This window comes from Lissotriton helveticus, chromosome 6 (genome assembly GCF_964261635.1).
Source record: "Lissotriton helveticus chromosome 6, aLisHel1.1, whole genome shotgun sequence".
Lineage (NCBI taxonomy): Eukaryota > Metazoa > Chordata > Amphibia > Caudata > Salamandridae > Lissotriton > Lissotriton helveticus.
In genome coordinates this window covers 1,273,946,302-1,273,966,727 of record NC_136067.1, presented here as the reverse complement: position 1 = coordinate 1,273,966,727, position 20,426 = coordinate 1,273,946,302, and the positions used below count along the sequence as shown (strand labels likewise).

General features: G+C 41.0%; 1 protein-coding gene across 2 annotated transcripts in view; it reads left to right on the top strand.

The window, feature by feature from the left end:
• Positions 1–20,426, top strand: part of MORN2 (MORN repeat containing 2) — a 217,613-nt gene that overhangs the window by 65,046 nt on the left and 132,141 nt on the right. For both annotated transcript variants that reach the window (XM_078649009.1, XM_078649010.1), the window contains exon 2: positions 19,480–19,530. In XM_078649009.1, the coding sequence (XP_078505135.1) occupies positions 19,480–19,530 (51 nt within the window). The remainder of the gene's footprint in view (positions 1–19,479; positions 19,531–20,426) is intronic.

Sequence of the window (20,426 nt, the reverse complement as noted above, 5' to 3'; positions counted from 1 at the left end):
CCTGGAACTCATAGTCGGCAAGTATACCAAAGCTAAACCTGGTAATCTCTACCTGTGCTTTGCCGACTTGAGTTCTGCATTCGATCTGGTGGAACACGCACTGCTCTGGCCCACTTTATTGGCACTGGGTGCCCCCATTGAAATTATCCATCTGCTTGCCCGTCTGTACAATAATTTATCCAGCAAAGTTAGGTTTGGAACAGATGGCGAGTGCACCCCTTTTTTTAAAGTCAGGAGAGGTATCCGCCAAGGATGCGTACTCGCCCCCCTACTGTTTTCTCTTTTTATAAATCAGGTTGATATAACTTTAAGACAGACTAATGCAGATGCTCCCATTATTAATGGTAACCCTATCCCAGTCCTCTTATACGCGGACGACGCGGTTCTCCTTTCTAGGACCCATAATGGACTGCAACATTTAATTAATCAATTCCACATATTTATCAAAAGTAGGAAATTGAAAATTAATAAAGGGAAGACTGTTACTATGGTGTGCGGTAAGAGACCAAGAAAATGCAAGCCCTTTTTTTTAGAAGGGGAGAGACTAGAATCTGTTAGTAGTTTTTGTTATTTAGGCATCACCTTCTCGGGAGATGGGAGATTGGTAAATGAAGAAAAAAGTGTTCTTTTTAAAATCGTCAGGAATACAAATTGTATTTTTAGATTTGCTGCTAAATTAGGGGAGCGCAGAATTTATGAAATGCTAACCATATTTAACGCAAGATGTATTTCTTCAGCCATATATGGGGCCGGGGTTTGGGGGTACGATGCACAGAGTGCCAAACTGGTTCAGGGCAAGGAGAATGTGTTTTTAAAACGATTAATCAGTGCCCCGGCCACGGCTTCAACTGAGTTAATACATAGGGAACTAGATATGAACCATGTTAATGATTTAATCGCCCTCTGTCCCCTGTCCTTATGGCGTTCAATTTGGGCAAAGGAGGAGACAAAGTTTACGCAGGACGTAAATAACCGATTGTATTAAACTTGACCGCCGATCGAATATCCCCTGGCTGAGTCACATACAACATTGGTACAAAACATTGTATGGTCTGGACATTTTTAATGACTTAATAATAGGTTCTACACTATCGAAGCGGGAGTTGAAAGTCTCATTTTTGAAGTATACAGCTGGGATTAGAATGGTAAAATATGAAAAACAAAGTACATTCAATCTTTACCAGCAATACAACATCAATGAAGGCTTCCAATCTTACCTTGCAACAGTTAGTATTATTTCTCATTGATTTGTATTAACCCGTCTCCGCCTAGGAATTGTGCATCACCTTGTGGCTTTTCCTGTGCCCACAATCAGCGATGCAATTACTGTTTAATCTAGAGACCCCAGACGTATGTTTTCATGTGTCCACCTATATTTTAAAATGTATTTCTGTAAGAAAATCAATTATTATATGAATTTCCTTAGCTGCTAAATGTACTGTGCACTTTAAGGAAGATGTTGTCAACATTATGCACTTTATCATGCTAATTTGCACATACATGTATGCCGTAAAAATTGCTGCTACTGTATAATATGCACTGTTAGAATGGTATAGCACTTGCACTTTGCTTTATTTTAATTGTACATAGTTATACTAAGTGCTGCTAATTGCATATTGCACTTTATGGAAGGCTGCTATCGAACCTCGCTTTTGATCTGGCCAATTTGCACATATATCAATACAGTATTGACACTTAGCACTTTATCAGCATATTTGCACATAACTGAAGGTTGTATAACTGTTACTATTATAATCTATGCATTCTTAGAATGGTATTGTGTTTATGTTCTACAAATGCTGCTATCGTATATTAGATACAGAAATAATTGTACAGGGTTTTCGTGTTTTATCCTGATACATTGTGATCACATTTCAGCGGAAGTATGTTCCAGAATTGTGTAAATTTTTATTGATGTTTATTATGTCTGTTGCTATATGGTTGTATTTTTACATACCGAATAAAGCATCTTTGACTTGACTTGACTTGACAGCCTCGGTCTGATTCAATTGTTACTGGAAAACCGAACATAGGTATGAATTCTCTGAGTAGGAGTTTGGCTACAGTGATGCTATCCTTCCTACGTGTGGGGTAAGCTTCCACCCATTTTCAAAATAGGCAGACAATGAAAAGAATATATTTTAGTCCTCGATAAGGGGGTGACTGAATGAAATCAATCTGTAATCGTATGAAGGGGCCCTCTGCCTTCCCAATCTTTCCTGGTAACACTACAGTTTTCGTTCCAGGATTCATTTGTTGACAAATTAAACATCTATGGCAAAGTGCTTCTGCTATGTTCCTGAATTTCGCATTGAACCATGACTGTCTGAACAAACGTATCATGGCATCTCTCCCCAAATGAGAATCTCCGTGGAACATCCTAGCCATAGGAGCAAGCATACAGTCTGGTAACACAGGCCTGCCATCAAGGTAAACAATGACACCATCTTCAACCCTTCTCTGACAACCTATCTTCCTCCATTCTTCCTTTTCTTTTGGTTCTGCTTCTTTTTGCATGTCTTCTCACGTTCTCACACCTTCAAGCAACATAAGTTGGCAGCTGCTTCCACCTATTCCAATTTTCTTGTTTACAGCCATTCTAAATTTGGCACAGTGTTGGGCTAATTGGTCAGCATATCGGTTACCAGCTGTCACTTTGTCATTTCCAGATTGGTGAGCAGCACACTTGACCACAGCCACTTCTTTTGGCAATTGGATTGCTTCAAGCAAATCTTTTACATAATGACCATTTTTAATGGGAGTACCCGAAGAAGTCAGAAACTCCCTTTGCATCCATAATTGACCATAGTCGTGCACAACCCCGTAACCATACTGGCTATCAGTGTATATGGTTACTTTAGCACTCAAACCTCCTTCCTCATGTCTAATGCATGAGCCATCCACAAATAGTTCATATTCAGAATCAATTAATGGCTCTTCTCTTATGCCTGGACGTGGTTTTATACTGTATTCAGTCAAGTCGATACAATCATGTTCGACTTCTCCCTTTTACTTCTGCAAAGTGTGAATCAGGTAGCAGTGTTGCTGGGTTCAGAATATTACACCTGGCAATGGTTAAGTTTCCTGCACCTACAATAATTCGCTCATACTTAGTCAGCCGACTAGGAGTGAGGTACTGAGTCTTGGTCCTTGTTAACAAAATCACAACTGTATGTGGAACATACACTGTCACTGGATGTCCTATAATAATGGACTCACTTTGCTCAAGGCTCATGCAGGTTGCAGCTACTGCTTTCAGGCATCCTGGCAATGCAGATGCCACTGGGTCTAATGTGGAAGAAATATATGCCACAGGATGTCTCATTAGACCGTGAGTTTGTGTCAGAACTGAAAGTGCACAATTATCTCTTGTATCACAGAATAGTGCAACATCTTTTGAATAGTCAGGCATCCCTAATGCTGGAGCTGTACACAGACATTCTCGTAATTTCAAAAAAGCAGTCATGCTTTCATTATCTCATTCCACTGTGTCTTTTGCTCTTTTCTTTGTCATTTGTATCAATGGTTTTGCTAGGACTGTAAATCCCAAAATCTGTTGCCTGCAATAACCTACAACTCCAAGAAACATTCTGATCTCTTTCTGAGTTTGAGGTAGATTCATGTTTTTAATTATTCTGATTCTTTCTGAGGTAACCCTTCTGACACCTCTTTCTATCTGGTGCCCCAGATATTTCACTGACGTTTTGCAAAACTTTAATTTCTCAGGTGACACTTTATGCCCTCCTTCACCCAAATGATTCAGCAAGGCAATGGTATCAACAACACAGTCATTTCGAGTTTTAGACGCCACCAATAGGTCGTCTATATACTGGACCAGGACTGACTGTCCGGGTAGCACCAAAGACTCAAGGCACTCTTTCAAAATCTGATTACAAATCGATCGACTCTCTGTATACCCTTGAGGAACACGGTTCCAGACGTACACATGACTGTCGAATTCAAAAGAAAAAAGAAATTTGCTATCTGGGTGCAATGTAAGCGAGAAAAATGCGTGACACAAATCTAACACGGTAAACCATCCAGCCTCCCACGGGATCTGATACAGAATCACTGCAGGATTTGGCACAACTGGACAGCATGGGACAACAATCTTATTAATTTTTCGGAGGTCTTGTACGACCCTATACTTCCCAAATGCCTGTTTAATTGCGGGTTTCTAACGCGCTAGAATCGACTCCCGGAGGAGTATCTCTCGCTATAGACCGCTGGGGAACCCATCCTGGCTTTCCCTGTGAGATGGTCCCTGCTGGGTATCTTCAAGGTGAAACCAGGCATCCCCGGCGTTTGTGGGGGGCAGTTGTGGAGATGAGGCAAGCTAATGCCCAGAGTTGCCGAGTGTGATCCCTAGTTAGGGTAGGCACCGAGGCGAGAATTATCGAGTCTGCTGACCCTGGTCCAAGACCCTGCTGCGTTGGGAATTGAACCCTGGTCCCGGGCTGTCCTCTGCTCCCGGGTCTGCCGCCTCTAACCAGTGAGCCACACCACTCCTGTTTCAACCAAATAATGCATTTCTGCTGCAACACCTGCTTTTATTTCCGGGCTCATTTTGTACTGTCGAATATTTGGGTAAACTGCACCTTCTTTTATCGTCACTTTTATTGGATCGACATTTGCCATTAATCCTACATCTTTTCCTGTGAAATCCCACACATTGGGATTTACCGTATGCTGTAATTCTTCTGGTAGATCTTCTACAGTTAGCTTTTTATTCTCCATTTCTTGTTTTGCTAACATTCATTTATAGATTCCGTCTTCATCTGGGGTCTGAATTTCAACACCACTTGGGGTGTAAAAGATGGTGAATTCATTTTGCACAACAAGTCTCTGCCTAACAGGTTTACTGGACTTGAATCACACACAACAAATCTGTGCATTTCTTTAAAATTGCCTATTCTAACTTCCATTGGTTCTGTAACTGGGGTACTAATGTGTTTATTAGAAACGCCCACTACTTGGATCGCTTCTCCCGACAGGGGTAGGTTTGGAACGTCTGCTGTTCTCACAGTAGAACGGGTAGCACCAGTGTCCAATAGAAAGGTGACATCATTTCTTTCAACCTTTCCTTCAATGTATGGACCTGACTGATCTACCGGCAAGGAGGGGCCAAGTACGCACTCCTCGTCCTCCCCTCTCAGGCACCGTCAGTATGTGTCCTCACTGAAAACGTATCACTCAAAAGAAATTGGGATGTTGCTGTGTTTCTCCTTTCAATTCCCTCTCAATCTGTGGTATCCACACTCTGGTGTGCTTTGCTCCGAAAATTTGGCATAGGGCATAGGATTTGTATTACCTGTTGCTGCTGTTGCTTCCGTGGCACCTCATTCTGTGTCTGTGGATTCAAATCATTAGTTTGCACATTACTGTTTTGCATAGCCTTAAACTCGTTCTTCCTGTGCCCCAACTTTGCCCACCCGTGAGAAGGAAACTTCTTTTTGGCTTCCTCTCTATTGAATTTTCCCCTTGGCTTACCCCCATTACCATCACCTTGAGTCTGGTTATTATTAATTTGGCTCAATTGAAGTTCCTGTTGCTCTGCTAATTTCACTTGTGCCCACATTACCTTTTCCTTTAATTCTTTTAGTTTATTGTCACGTTCATCTTCACAATACTTTGCATATTTAAGAATTTCATTAATCTACTTGGCCTGCCAGCAAATTTTACGATCTTTAATCCATTGTGAAATTTCTGGCCTTAATCCTGACACAAACCGATAGATGAAATGCGTCATGCCTTTCATGTCAATATTGTCCAAAACACTGTACTAATTGAATACTTGTAACAGACGTTCATAATATGCATGCACAGATTCATCTTTATTCTGAGTGGTCCTATCTATTCTAGTCCAATCAGTTTCTTTTGCAGGTACCTTCTCTTTGAGATACAGTATTACTTGATTATATTTCTTCATCACCTCATCAGAAGGTGCTCCTGTCTTTGGGTCTCTAGGGTACTCATCACTAGGCCAATCAATAGCAATTTTACATTCTGTCCACAAATCTACAGGAACAACAATGTCAAATAATCCATCTAAATCTTTCAAAAGACATTTTGAAACCTTCACAAACCTCTCAACTTGTCTGTACCACTCTACAGGTTTCTCGCGAAGTTTGGGGAAGTCATTTGTAAACGAAAACATATCCTGTCGGGACCATGGGACATGCACATAACCTCCACCTTGTACCTCTCTCATGGGACATAACCTTTCCACTTTGTCTGCTTCTTTTACCACATATTCGGATGCAGTTTGTTTTGATCTGGCCTCTTCTTTTTTCTTTGCCCACCTAGTTTTCCATTTTTCTATGTCACCCCATTTCTGCAATAATGCCATAAGTTCCCTAATTTTTACTTTTCTACCTGAAACATTCATATTTTCCAAGTTTTTGTCAGAAAATTCAGCTCGGTATGGTTTCTGTAACACTTTAGATTTGCCAATGTCAATTCCCATATTAGATGCCATATCCATTAATTTTTCATGAAACACTCTTGTATTTCTAGTAATGCTTTTGCAGATAAACAACAACTCATCTTCACTGAATGTATTTAATCTGTCCAATCCCACATTTCCAGCCATCATTTCTTCTAATTCAACTCTTAATTTGAATATATCCAATACTTTTGGCTGTGACTTTGGTTTCTCTATTTCTCGAGTCCATCTCTCTATTTCTTCTGGGGTTACTACTGTGGCACTTCTTGTACCTGAGGATGCCTCCATTTGTACTTCCCTAGAATTTATAGGAGTGGTTTTCCTGACCGAGTCACTCACTGATTCTCTTATTGGCAAATCCATCAGGGAAATCACTGACTCACATTCACTCGCTTGATCAACAATTATTAAAGGTTCTTTTCTTGGCTGAACTACAGGTGTAGTCAGAACGGGAGTTTTAGTACTAGCCTGCTTATCTCCGTACAAAGGAACAACTGGGCCAATAGTTACCGGAATTGTTAGGGCTTCAGGACTTGTATTTAATTGGGATATTTTCTGAATCAACTCACTTCTTTGTTTATTTAATGCTTCTCTTTCCCTGTCTTGTAGTACTATTTCTAATGAAGTCTCATGTACCACTTGCGGAATCAAAGGTGGTTTCAGGAACGGAGCATTTGGATTAACTGTGCTTGGCTCCTCATTATAAGATGGTGGTTTTTCATCAATAAATCCTCCAAATAATCATCATCCGATTCACCACTAGTCATTAAATGTTTCGTTTTCTCAGTCCATTTACTTCCAGGGGGTTCTTCTAAAGTTAATACAGGATATAATCCTTCCACTAACATGGACTGTCTCCATTGTTTCATTTGTTTGTCTCTTGCCTCTTTTGGAAATCTGGGATAAAACTTACTCCAATTCCTGTTACTTCTGGGTCTATCTCGCTCAAAAATCCTCCGTTTTCCATTCCTCCAATGCCTCATTCTGCGTTAATCTAGGTCTGGGATCTAATTCATTCATGCGAGTTCTCAAATTGTACAAAACTCTGACACTAAACGTACCATTTTCTGGAAATGCTAAAACACCATCATCTTTTGTGTACTCCATCCAATTTTCTAACCACACACAAGTGTGACAGCCCTTTCGAACATCATGTATGATGCGGGCGTATTTGGTGGTGGAATAATAATCCCTTCTCTTATTTTAATTGCTTTACCTTTCTTTAAATAATTCTTAATTCTTTTGATGAATGACATTTTTCTTTTTTCTCCGTATATGATATAAGGTTTTCCTCTTATATACTGTTCTTGCGCAAATCCTAGATATTTCCTATTGGGTTTACCTCCTACAATCGGACCTATATACCACATATGATTTAAACGCAAATCTTTTAGGATGACTCTCAATTTGTTTACAAAATTATTTCCAATACCAGTGCGTCTTTTCTTTTCAGTGACCTATGAAAATTTCAAATAAATCCAACCAATAGTTGATCGGCTTTTCTCGTGAGACTAGTTCTCACGCTCACCCCTCCTTTACAGTTATTACCTCAGCTACACACCCGCTGTCTCAACCAATACCAACACGGCTCTGAGTGACGTCAGCGCAGCTCCGCGACTGACTCCCTCCTTTGCAAGGTAATACGAAAACTTAATTTCTTTCACTTTTTAATGCAGATTTTATTATTCACAATGTAAAAACATTCGCCACTGTCCCTGAGTGACTAATTTAAAGAAAAGATGCATTTCACTCACTACGAGTAAATCCCTTCCGCTTACTCTTCATATACTACGAGTAGATCCCTTCCGTCTACCCTTCAAGCATGCATTGGAGAACCTGCTACTCCTTCAGACGTATCCCTTCTGGGATATACTAAGGCCAAAGTTTCACCAGTGAACCCCTTTGCTACCAATCAAGCTCAGATGAACCTGCTAGTCCTTCCGTGTGACCCTTTCTAGGTGATATCACACAAAATGTTTTCCTAGCAAACTCTTTGCTATCATTTATTCACACATTTATACAGAAAATCCCTAAATAGTGCTTCCGGTTTTACTTAACCATGCACTACAGGTAAGTGACCTCACTCCAGTGTGGCCTCCATTTACCACCCACTATTCTGCCCCCTGGGATTCCAGACAAAACATATACCAGGTACGAACAATTTTGGTTAATACATAAAATCAATACAATTAATAATACAATCTCAAATATGCAAAAATATTTTTCATTAACCAACTAACTACAACTAACTACCTATCTTAACTAAACCCTAACCATCATCCTGCTACCAAAAGAAATACTGATAGAGCGCGCAGGTCACCTGACTCAAATGACCATACTGACCTGGGCCCATAAACAACATATGATGAGATTTAATCAGGTAACCTGTGCAATTACTCTAATCAGTGATTTATAAATTTCATTTAGGACCTATACCATTGACTTACCAATCCTTATCACCGGTACCTAAAGTCCTAAGGGATCAAAAGGAGTTAGAATAATAGGTAGAATAATAACATTTACACTCATTTAATAACCACAAACTCGGGAAAGGTTTAAACTCTTCATCTAAATTTCTTTAAATGTCATAATACAAGCATTGAATAATAGGAAATTCTCAATTAGGAAAATAACGATTAGAATGAAAATATGCAGAGATTTTATATAGCAAACTTTACGCATTTGACATTAGGGTGGGAAAAGAGAAGGAAACAATACAATGACATACCCACATTGAATATTTACCTAGAATGGTGTGAAGAACTAACCCTGGCCAAGGGTCAGTTTAAAGGACAGAACCCCGAAAGTGCAGGCACCATAAAGGCAAGCAGGTGCAGATCAGAATCAGGACAGGTACAGGGGTGGGGAATTCCTATCTCCCGACGCCCGAGACATCTAGATTTCTTATGAGGGCAAGAGGTTTTAATTTGCACTTTGTCCAAAGGACAAGTAGACAGTTTAATGGTGCTGGGGCCTGCACTTTAATTTCCCAAGAGCAGAACAACAACAGAGATATAGCAGAGCTCAAAGTTGCAGCCAGCTCCATAAGCTTGTGTGCCCCCCAGGCCCGCCCCTGTTCCTTTTATTTTCTTTGAGCAGGAGACAAACATCGTGCTTCTGCAGCTCCAGAACACTCGCAGCAATGGCATGTAAGAGGCTGCCTTATCTGCCTCTTGGCCCCTTGCTCTGACTTGAACTCTATGACCCCTGCGTTTTAATCTCTGCTCCACTCTTGGGCCTCATACGGCCCCAAGAGCAGTGCTTTCCCTTCTCATGCACCTCGTGCACCCCCTTTTTTGCACTTTGCCTTTCCTGTACACTTTGTTTCACCCGGTGCCTAAACCTGCTAACACTGCCCTCTCTGACACCCGGACCTGCTCCCCTTGGCCTCTCGTTTTCTTAGTCATTCAGGGCTTACATTAAAGCTCATAAGTTTCTCCATGAGGCTTTCATGCAGGCCTAAGGCCACCCCCATTTCTGTCCTTGCACTAGGCCTCATCTCACTTTGTGCATACACTAGGGGCATTTTGAACAGACTGCCATAGCAACTACAGCAGCTGTGGAGTTCTTGATGGGCCTCTTCAGTCTGCAGGTCCGCACACAAAGGCCCATAATGGATTTGAAAGGGGTGGGTGGATGAGTGATCGGATGGATGAATAGATGCATGGATGAATGAGTGAAAGAGTGGATGGATGAATAAGTGAAAGAGTGGATGATAGATGCATACATTAATGAGTGAAAGGCTGGATGGATAGATGCATAGATGAATGAGTAAAGGCTGGATGGATAGGTCCATGGATGAATGAGTGGAGTGAAAGGGTGGATGGATAGATGCATGGATGAATGAGTGAAAGAGGGATGGATAGATGCATGGAAGAATAAGTGAGAGGGTGGATGTATAGATGCATGGATGAATAAGTGAAAGAGTGGATGATAGATGAATACATTAATGAGTGAAAGTGTGGATGGATAGATGCATAGATGAATGAGTAAAGGCTGGATGGATAGCTGCATAGATGAATGAGTAAAGGGTGGATGGATAGGCCCATGGATGAATGAGTGGAGTGAAAGGGTGGATGGATAGATGCATGGATGAATGAGTGAAAGGGTGGATGGATAGATGCATGGAAGAATAAGTGAGAGGGTGGATGTATAGATGCATGGATGAATAAGTGAAAGAGTGGATGATAGATGAATACATTAATGAGTGAAAGTGTGGATGGATAGATGCATGTATGAATGAGTGAAAGGTTGGATGGATAGGTGCATGGATGAATGGGTGGAGTGAAAGGGTGGATGGATAGATGAATGAATGAGTGAAATGATGGATGTAAGGAAGGATGCGTAAAAGTATGGATGGGCAAGGGTGAAAGGATGGATGGCTGAGTGGATGGATGGGGTGAAAGTGGATGGATGGGGTGAAAGTGGATGGATGAGTGAAAGGATGGATGGCTGAATGAAAGGGGGATTAATGGTTGAGAGATAGAGTAGATAAATGGATGGATGGCTGGGTGAATCGGTGGGTGGGTAGGTCGCTAACTGGGTGGAAGGGTGGATGGGTGGAAAGTTGAGTGTAAAGGTGGATGGAGGGATTAGTGAAAGGGTGGATGGAGGGATTAGTGAAAGGGTGGATGGATATATGAGCGAAATGGAAGATGGATGGGGTAAAAGGGTGGATGGATGAGCTAAAGCATAAATGGAGGAAGTGAAAGGGTGGAAGGATATACGAGGATGTATGTATGAGCAAAAGGATGGTGGAGAGATGAGTGAAAGGGTGGATGAATATGAGCGAAAAGGAGGATGTGTGGGGTGAAAGGATGGATGAGCAAAAGGATGGATGAGTGAAAGGAAGGCGGGATGGATGAGTTTGGTAGATAGGTTTGGAGATGGAAGGATAGGAATGAACAGGGGCTTCGTGAACACCCCACTTTAGCAGCTACTGTAGAGGTGGAGCTCTTGATGGGCCTCTTCTGTTTGTAGCTCGACAGACAAAGGCTCATAATTAATGTGAAAGGGTGGGTGTGAGTGAAAGGATGGATGAATGTGTGGGTGAAAGGATGAGTGAGAGTAAGTGTTGCTGGCTAAATGCATGGATGAATGAGTGACTGGGATGGTTGAGTGACGGGGATAGTGGATGGACAAAGGATGTTATAATGAAGGAAAAGATGGATGGATGGGCTACAGGGTGTATGGATTAGGGAGCGAAAGGATGGATGAGTGTAAAGGATAAATGGCTGAGGGGAAGGATGGATGGATAGATGGATGGAGGGAAAGGGGGGCTGTATGGATGAGCAAAAGGATGGACAGATGGCTGAAATGGTTAGGTTTGGAGATGGATGGGTAGGTTTGGATATTAATGAGCGGATGGACTGACAAATCCACAGATGGACGAACACATTGGTGAAAGGCTAATGGATGAAATAATGAATGGATGACCATGTAAAGATGAAATGCTAGATATCAGTGGGTGAAAGGATGAATGGATGGATGCTTAGATGGAAGAGACGGAGCAATTCTGGAGAGGACTCTAGTGACTTTTTTCGCTTGCTTGGTGGCATAAGAGTTTTGGATCAAAGTGGGGGGTATTTCAATTTTCTGGTTACTCACTTGGCCTGCACTATGCTCCTTTCTCTACCTGGGGATTATCAGGTAGGTGTGGTGCTGTTCACCAGCACGTTCTTACTAGACAGCCAGTATTTGGTCTCATAAAGGCCTCATTGCCATAGAAATTCCTGGTACTGAACAAAACTACTTTGTAAAATAGCAGAATGTTGTCACACACAATGAAGCCAGCCGATAGATAGGATGAGAAAGCATTTAAATAAAAACAAAGTCTTGGTTAACTCAGATTGAATAAGGGGCTCAAATGTTAAAGAAAGGCACAAAAGTGCACCCAGGATATATGTCCTTATATTAATGCAGATTTACGTTTTTCATGAATTCACATGAATTTCCTTAAGTAGGCCAGGAAACCGTAATTCTAGAAAAAATTTGTGAATTGCATTTTAGCATGAGCAAAGATGAATGTGCCCCAGTGGAAATCTGAGTGTTTACAAGTTCACTTTTCCTCAAACCACATTTTTCCCAGCCCTGGAAGAAACTTTACTTCGGTCATTGTCAGGGGTAGTAAATTTCCAACCTTTCTCAGTATGGGAAAAGATTAGAGAAAAGCTAGTGAAAACCCCCAAAAGTCAAATCCTTTTATAGTATTAGCCTGACATTAACCAGAGAGGCTACTATCAAAGCTCTTCTATATTGAGATGGCTGCCATTATTTTACGGCGCGCTATGTGGCACCAAAGGGACAAGTGGATTTTGTTACAGGACAAGTAGATTTATGAAGCTACTTGTCCCTTGGACAAGTACATATTTCATTAAATTCCACACCCCTGAGGTAAAGCCAAGTTGGAACAGAACAGGACCACCAAGGGCTAAGACCAGCACCCGCAGTTAAAGTTGCAACGCCTGCGTTACTCCCTCTCTGCAGCTAACAGCCGGAACCCGGTAAGAGTTATCGATCTCTCCGACAAAGTGCTTCGCCAGCACTTCAGTTCTCAAACCCCGATCTGGGTTTCGAACCTTCTGACAGAGGGCTCCGCCAGCACCTCTGCTCCCGATCACCTATTGAGTGCGTTGGGTCATTGACAGGTCAGCAAGTCGGACAAATTAACTAGCTAAGCCTACTCTAGTTATTCTATTTTCCAGGTCAGTGTACCACCCCCCAATGTTGCAATGTAAGGATCCACAATCTTTATTGGGCAAAATGATGAGGAGAGGTCATCACACCATACCAAAATGAAACTTTTAGAACGAATATCAATGTTTGCGTTCCCGCCCATCAATTTATTTTCCCATGTATGTGTATTCCACCCAGCAATGAATGTTCCAATATTGGTTACATTTTAGTCCATTTGAGAATTCTGCTTCCTCCGTAAGGGTCAGGAGGTAAGATTCCCACAGGCATCTTCTAGCAAATTGGCTCTTCGGCAGCATTTCAAAGGTCATTCTGCTTCATGGACTTTGTGATTCGTGCGCAGACGCAATTTCTCCAAGATGGAGTTCAGCAATAGGCGTCAGGCCCAAAGTGATTTACATGTAAGGATAGAAAAGAAATAGTTTGAGAACACGGAATAAATTAATGCACTGTATACCCCTTATCTCTACTCTATTCCCATTACTTTATATTTAACTATTGTGTTAGAGTTAAGCTGGACAAACAGCTTAGCAAAAGCAGCAGTGCAAGCTCCATGCATGCTTTAGGACACAGGCAGCCATCATAGTTCTAGTGCGCAGAAGCAAAAGATTCCCTCCAAAGCTGAAAGTACGTCATGTCACATGAGTGTGACAGACGCATGTGCAGTAAGAAATCCCACGTAGCCATTTTAATGCAAGCGGATTATCGTTACTAAAAGCACATATGCAAGCTTCACTTAGATGTCATGTAATGCAATATTAATAGGACAAAACATGTTGATTAGTACATTAACGTTATGTCGAGAGGACTGAATACAAGCAAGTCGCATTACGTGCAAATCCTTGCTCCATCATTACAACCAGCTTATTTTGTTTTTCTTTGCTGGTGGGCCTACTCCTTTCACAAGTTAGCATTGGGAATTCCTTAATACACTTTTAATCTTTAATTCCTTATCAGAGAAGAGTATTTTTTTCATGTTTCATATGTTTGGAATGGTAATGATATAACCTCCTTACTGGTAAAGTTGGATTTGTCATTACCATTTTAGGAATGCCTCTTTGAGAAAGTGTAAATACCAGGATGGTAGCTTGCACTCCTAATTCGTCCAATTTATTTATGAGGCTCCCTGGCTCGTGGTTATTGCGTTGAACACCGAAACGCATGCTCCGCCCATGCGCGCAAATCGTAGTACAAAAACAAATTGAGACATCACTTAGTCCCAAATCAGGACATTTCTCTGTGCTTATAACTCTTTGTGTTTTTCAGCCTTTCTCCAATACACGTCTGGGTTGGGTGACAGCTACACTTTGTGCATTTCCTCTAGAAAGCCACAACACAGGAAAGATAGGTGTGTCTGTGTACCCATCTACATACAACTGCCTTCTGATGACCTTGCCTGTGCAGGATGGAAGGGAGTGGCTATAGGCAGTGTCCTGTCCCCACACAAAGTACTGATTACTCCCCACAGATAGCCTGGCAGACAGAACTGGGTTGAAAGGTATACTTATGCACTTCAGAGAGCTGTTTTGAAATCACCCCCACATCAAAGGCACTTTTGGGTATAAGTACTGGGTCTCTTACCCCCTAAAATCAGACACTACTGGACTTGTAACTGAAGCTCTGACAGGATAGCTGCTGTGCTGCTTAAAGGACTCAACTGGACTGCTTATTTAGGAGGCCTGCTTTCCAGTGTATTGCCCCGCTGCTCTGACTCTGCTGACGGAGAGCTGGACTCTGCCTTTACTCCAAGTGATCTCCACAGGCTTGTTGGCTTGCCTCCTGTTGCTTGAGACTCGGGGATATCAAAGTCTCTACACCTACTCCTGTGCCTGACTCACTGGAAGAGGGCCAGATACATGCAACATAGATTTCAATGCATCTCCTTTTTGCAGGTAGCAGAACCAGCGCATGGAAGAGGGCCAGATACATGCAACATAGATTTAAACGCATCTCCTTTTTGCAGGTAGCAGAACCAGCGCATAATCTCTGTTGCAGGAGTAAAATCATTGCATTGCCTCGGAACAAGCGATTTGCCTCCAGAGATCGACGCATCGGACAGCGCATCGCCGCCGCTGCAGCTTGGAGAGATCGACGCATCCCTTCAACTACATGGCAGAATCCATTGCATCTCTCGACTCCTCTCGACTCCAGACCCATCTTTGGTACTGACGCATCGCTTTCACTGCTTGGAGAAGAGCAATGCACCTTGCATCAGTGGGCCTCAACATCAATGCATCTTGCTGTTTGCGAACAGGAAAGGTACTTTATTCACTGGAGCCTGTTTGGGTCCTGTCGCCGGCTGACGCTCCATCGATGTGGGCCGAAATTTGACTTTGCACGGTCCAGTGCGAATTGAAGTAACTTTTTAGTGCTACTTGCTTCTAAGCTCTTTACTGCATTTATTCTTTTAAAATTCAATATCTCAACTTCCATACATTGGATTTTTGTCATTTTGGTCTTGTTTTGTTTGGAATATAATAATCTATTTTTCTAAACCTTTGTAGAATATTTTTGTTGTGTACTTATTGTGTTACTGTGTGTGTGTGTGTTGCACAAATACTTTACACATTGCCTCTTTAGATAAGCCTGACTACTCTGTGTCAAGCTACCAGAGGGTCAGCACGGGTTATCTTTTGGTGTGTATCTAGCTTAGTCAAATCAGAGCCAGACGACCCCACTAATTCCAGGGAACAGGGTACACTAGACAAAATAGCCTTAAAGGGATCCCTGGAGACAACAACCGATCACTTCACACTACCCCTTCGCCTCTATCACTGCATCGAGGGGAAGACAAATAAGCGGACCGATATCGACAGATCGCGCTCCTCGACCGACTGGGAGCCTTGAATAATCAAGAGGCATACCCGTTGCGAGTTGTAATTGAAGATTCCCTGGTACCCGACATCAGTTACGGGGCAGTATAGTTCTTACCATTGAAACATATATTAAGGCATACCCCAACAGACCATTCAGCGAGGGTGTAGCATTCTGTTACATACAGAAGAAAAACGAGAAAATGACACACCATCAAGTGTTACACTATAGAAGGAATCAAGCTTTGAAATTTCTTCGCATTGAGCATATCAAGGTTGCATTGAACTGTAATGACCAAGGATTCTCTCCAAGATAAAACAATAATTAATTGTAAGAAGTGACCCTACATACAAAACTGTCCTGAAGAAGGTGGCCCCATATCCATTGGTCTCAACCACCAAAATGCGTTGTCGCCTGTTTGTTTAAAGGAATCCAAAAAAGCCAAGGGACTATATGAGATATGAGAACATTTCTATACAATTGGTCCCTCTGAATTATATTTTGGCCATTGGATCAAATTCAAATTTCAATTGAACGAATAACGTTGTTTTCTTAGTGGGGTGTTTTGGTTATCTTTATGTGTTTTATTTTCATGTATTATGTGTTTTTTAAGAAAATGTGAATATAGTCTCCAGGTGGTCTATGTTTAGTGGAATATATATACTGTGGAAAAGCATTTTGTAATATATTTACTGTTCACATTGCTTCGGAACACATTTCTGAATTTTAAATATATAAAAAAGGTTTTTAAAAAAGTGATTTTTATATTGAAATAAAATAATGTAAGTACTTCATTTTACTGTGCAAATATATTGTTGAATTAGTCAGGCCCTATACGGGCACGGCGCGCATGTTGCAAGAGGCGAAAGGGTAGTGTGAAGTGATCGGTTGTTGTCTCCAGGGATACCTTTAAGGCTACTTTGTCTAGTGTATCTAGCTTACCCTGACTAGAGTGATGGTTCCTGTCTCGCCTGGTTGCATACCTCAGCCAACCAGGAATTCTCTTTCTGACAATATCACTATTTAGTCCAACTTTCATGAATTTCTTAATTTGCACAATGGCTCCCTCTGTTTGTTGTTCATGGTTTCTCACTACTGTTTCTTATTTTTCTACACTGCCATTTATGGATGGTGAAACAGGAATGGGTGTATAACTAACTCGCCCATTCATGTGGGTGCTCACACTCACTCTCTACCTCTGAATTCTTAATGGAAAAGAGGCATTTACAAGATTTAAACTATCTTCACTCGCCTAAATTATATTTCACAGATAAAGACCAGTTTTCTATTCTTCTTTCACAAATTCAGAGACTCAAGCTTCAATAATTTCAGCAAGCCTTTTCATATTTTGTTAGAGGAATTGACTTTCTGACCTACTCAAAAATGTTAACTGAAGCTCTGGTGCACTCCACTTTACCTAGTAGTGAGATCATAGATTCTTCTTTGGTCCCACCAGCACATGGAAATTAAACATTACACACTTTGTCCATGGTCAACAATTCCTGTATTATTTTTTATTTTCTTCCTCACTTCTTCTGTGCTAGACCTGGAATAAGCCTCAAGGCCTGACTAAAAGGGCCCTGTAATAGGATGAGGTATTTACTATACATGTCAAATACCATTACTGTTGGGTGAAGTTTTTACAGGTGAGGTTAATATCTTCTATTCAGAGTAGTCCCCTTCAAAAGGGAGAAGTACATACCGAACATAGTGCTTTCCAGACATGATTCTTCATATATTGGTAATTGCCAGCATTTTTCCCTTGGTAAATTTCAGCAGACTTACCCTGCCGAAATTTACCTCGGGAAAATTATAGGGGTGTGGTGGTTACTGCATAATTTACAATTCTGAAATTAAGTCCTATACTCATAATTAGGGCCTTCGTGTCCAAGAGATCCTGCAGTGACCAGAAAGGAAGAATAAAGCTTGTGTTTTGTACCATGGCCTCTAGATTGTCAGAGGAACATTCAATAAGTGATAGAACTTGTGTGTTGCTTGGAAGGAGACATTCATTGTTTCTTTCTTTCACCTACTTGCTATTCACTGCAAATTCTAAAGAAAGCCTCCTCTTGTGGGACTGGGGGGACGGTCCCTTACACACGGGACGTGGGCCACAGTACATTTAACGCACAAGAGAAAAGGACCTCACATAGAAGTTATTTGTTCCTTTTTGGAAAACTAACACCACAGAAGCAACAGATTGGTTGATCAGTGCAACTATTCGTTATTTCTTAAATTATCTAAATAATATTCCTCACATATATTTAATTGTAATCATGCACAGGAAAACGTTTGATTAATGTGCAGTATATTGTGTACTTGACCCATCACCAGTGAATCAATCTGTACAATATAAAAGAACCATCTGGATTCGCAAAGAAACAGGCCAATTCCACAATTGCTTTAAAGGAAATAGGGGAAGGTTTCCAGAAAAGGTATATAACAATAATTATTTTTACAGTTCAGTGAAACCGAACAAGCCTTTTGCGTGAGTCGCCAAGGAGTGCTATAAGCAGCATGATTCAGGAGAAGCAAAGAGAGTCTCTGATGCGCATTTCTCATAACTGATGGTAAGCTCCCCTGGATCTGGACTCTAAAGTCTAATGTTTTCCCTTGGGGTAAGTGTTGACTCGTTCCAACCCTGGATGAGTGGAAGGTCTCATCAGCACTTGGCGCTGGGTAATCTATTCAAAAACAGTTAGTAAATTGCTTTACTAATCTGGTCAAAGAAAATGTGGTACACATTTATTGACCCACCTCTCAGTGGTCAATTAAAACGGGAAAAATACATTTGCTTTGATGAGTGGTAAACAACGGTCTGAAAAAACATAGAAGGGGGAAACATTATATACCATTTGTGTGCATAGTGGCTATAGAGAAAATCGATAAAGCTGGCGCCAAACACCTGATTAAAAAAAAAATGTTAGTTGAAATAACCATCACAATGTGGCTTACCAAAGGAAAAGGAAATAATGGAAGAACTCAGAATCATAAAGGTGCCAAAAGGCTCACAAACTTAAAAACATAACTGACATCATGTACACTGCTATAGCTGTAGGTGCCACCAGAGCAATATTTATCCAGTTGAACAAACAGTGAGTGATGATTGGTGTGGGACCTTGGAGATCTACATGCCACGACTGCTGAAGGCTTGTTGAGCATATATAGATACAATTGTTTATTTTTCCTTTAAAGATATCCCGCCTTTCCATTCTTCAACTTCTTTCGGCACTGCCCCTCTGCCCAACTCTTATAAGTACCAATCTAGCAACCACAGCCTCCTTAATAGGGTTTCTATCAGAGCATTGTAAAGTAATTCGATATCTGCTTTCTACTCCACATGTACAGGATTAACAGTCCTGTAGAGCCCTTCTCAAAGTTTTGTCATAGAAAATCTGAAATATGTTTATGTATTTTTATGATGCATAGCAATCTCCAACCTGCAATGCTAATATCTGATTCTGGTAAATTTACTGAAATGATCTGTTGAGATTTATGTAATGAAATAAACATTGTCTTTCCAATAGGCCCCGAGGTGTTTCGGATTTCCTTTGTTTTTCCAAATGGAGATACATATGGTAAGATACGTTTTCACTTTACTCTATATACATGTGTGTGTTCACTGAAAAAAGGGTGATCAATGCTGGCTAAACGCAAAACCTAAAAAGACGCGCACATTCACCAGGTAAGGTGCTAACTTAATCGTAACTTTCAACACCATAGTGTGAGAAATGTGGACATTAGCTGTGAATGAGAGACAGGGTGGGTATGTTGGCGAGTGTGTACGTGTGATGGTTCTGTCTGTAAGCTCACGTTGTGAGACCTAATTTTAATTTGGTAATTGTGCAATTGTTTCTTCTTAATGGGGTTTGTGCTGGGATTTTTACAGAGAATGTGACATTGAGCAAATGATCTGTAGATTTGTGAGAATGATAATGATGATCTATTACACTTTGGGGATTTGCATTTCAAAAGGAGCTTCCATCTTTGTGTAATCATTGATTTCATTTGTGAAACTGCTGATGCTGTAATTTGGTACTGAGTGCGAAATAATGTGCAACATTACAGAGTGTACATACAAGGCGAAGAAGGTAAGGTTAAATCACTACCTTGCATTAAGACGTTCACATCTCCCAATATTGTAAACTCTATTGTTTTTTTTAAACTTCTAAAATTACTTAAACAGGGAGTTAGTTGTCACAAAGGAAGATAGAAGAGAGTGTTCAAAATTGATTAGATCATACCTAATTTGTTTGGTTTAGCTTGATGTTTGTGATCATACATATATATTTTTCTCACACACATAAATGTCCTTAAACTTTTCCCCCCATGTGTATCAGGCATGTATCTTCAACAGTTAGTGTACCTAGCCCACTCCATTGTATGTGTATTGTTTTGTTAGCTATGTGGTGCTTTACACAATATATTTAATGCTTGTTTGCTGACTGGTGGTTGTGTAGTAGCTTATTGGTGA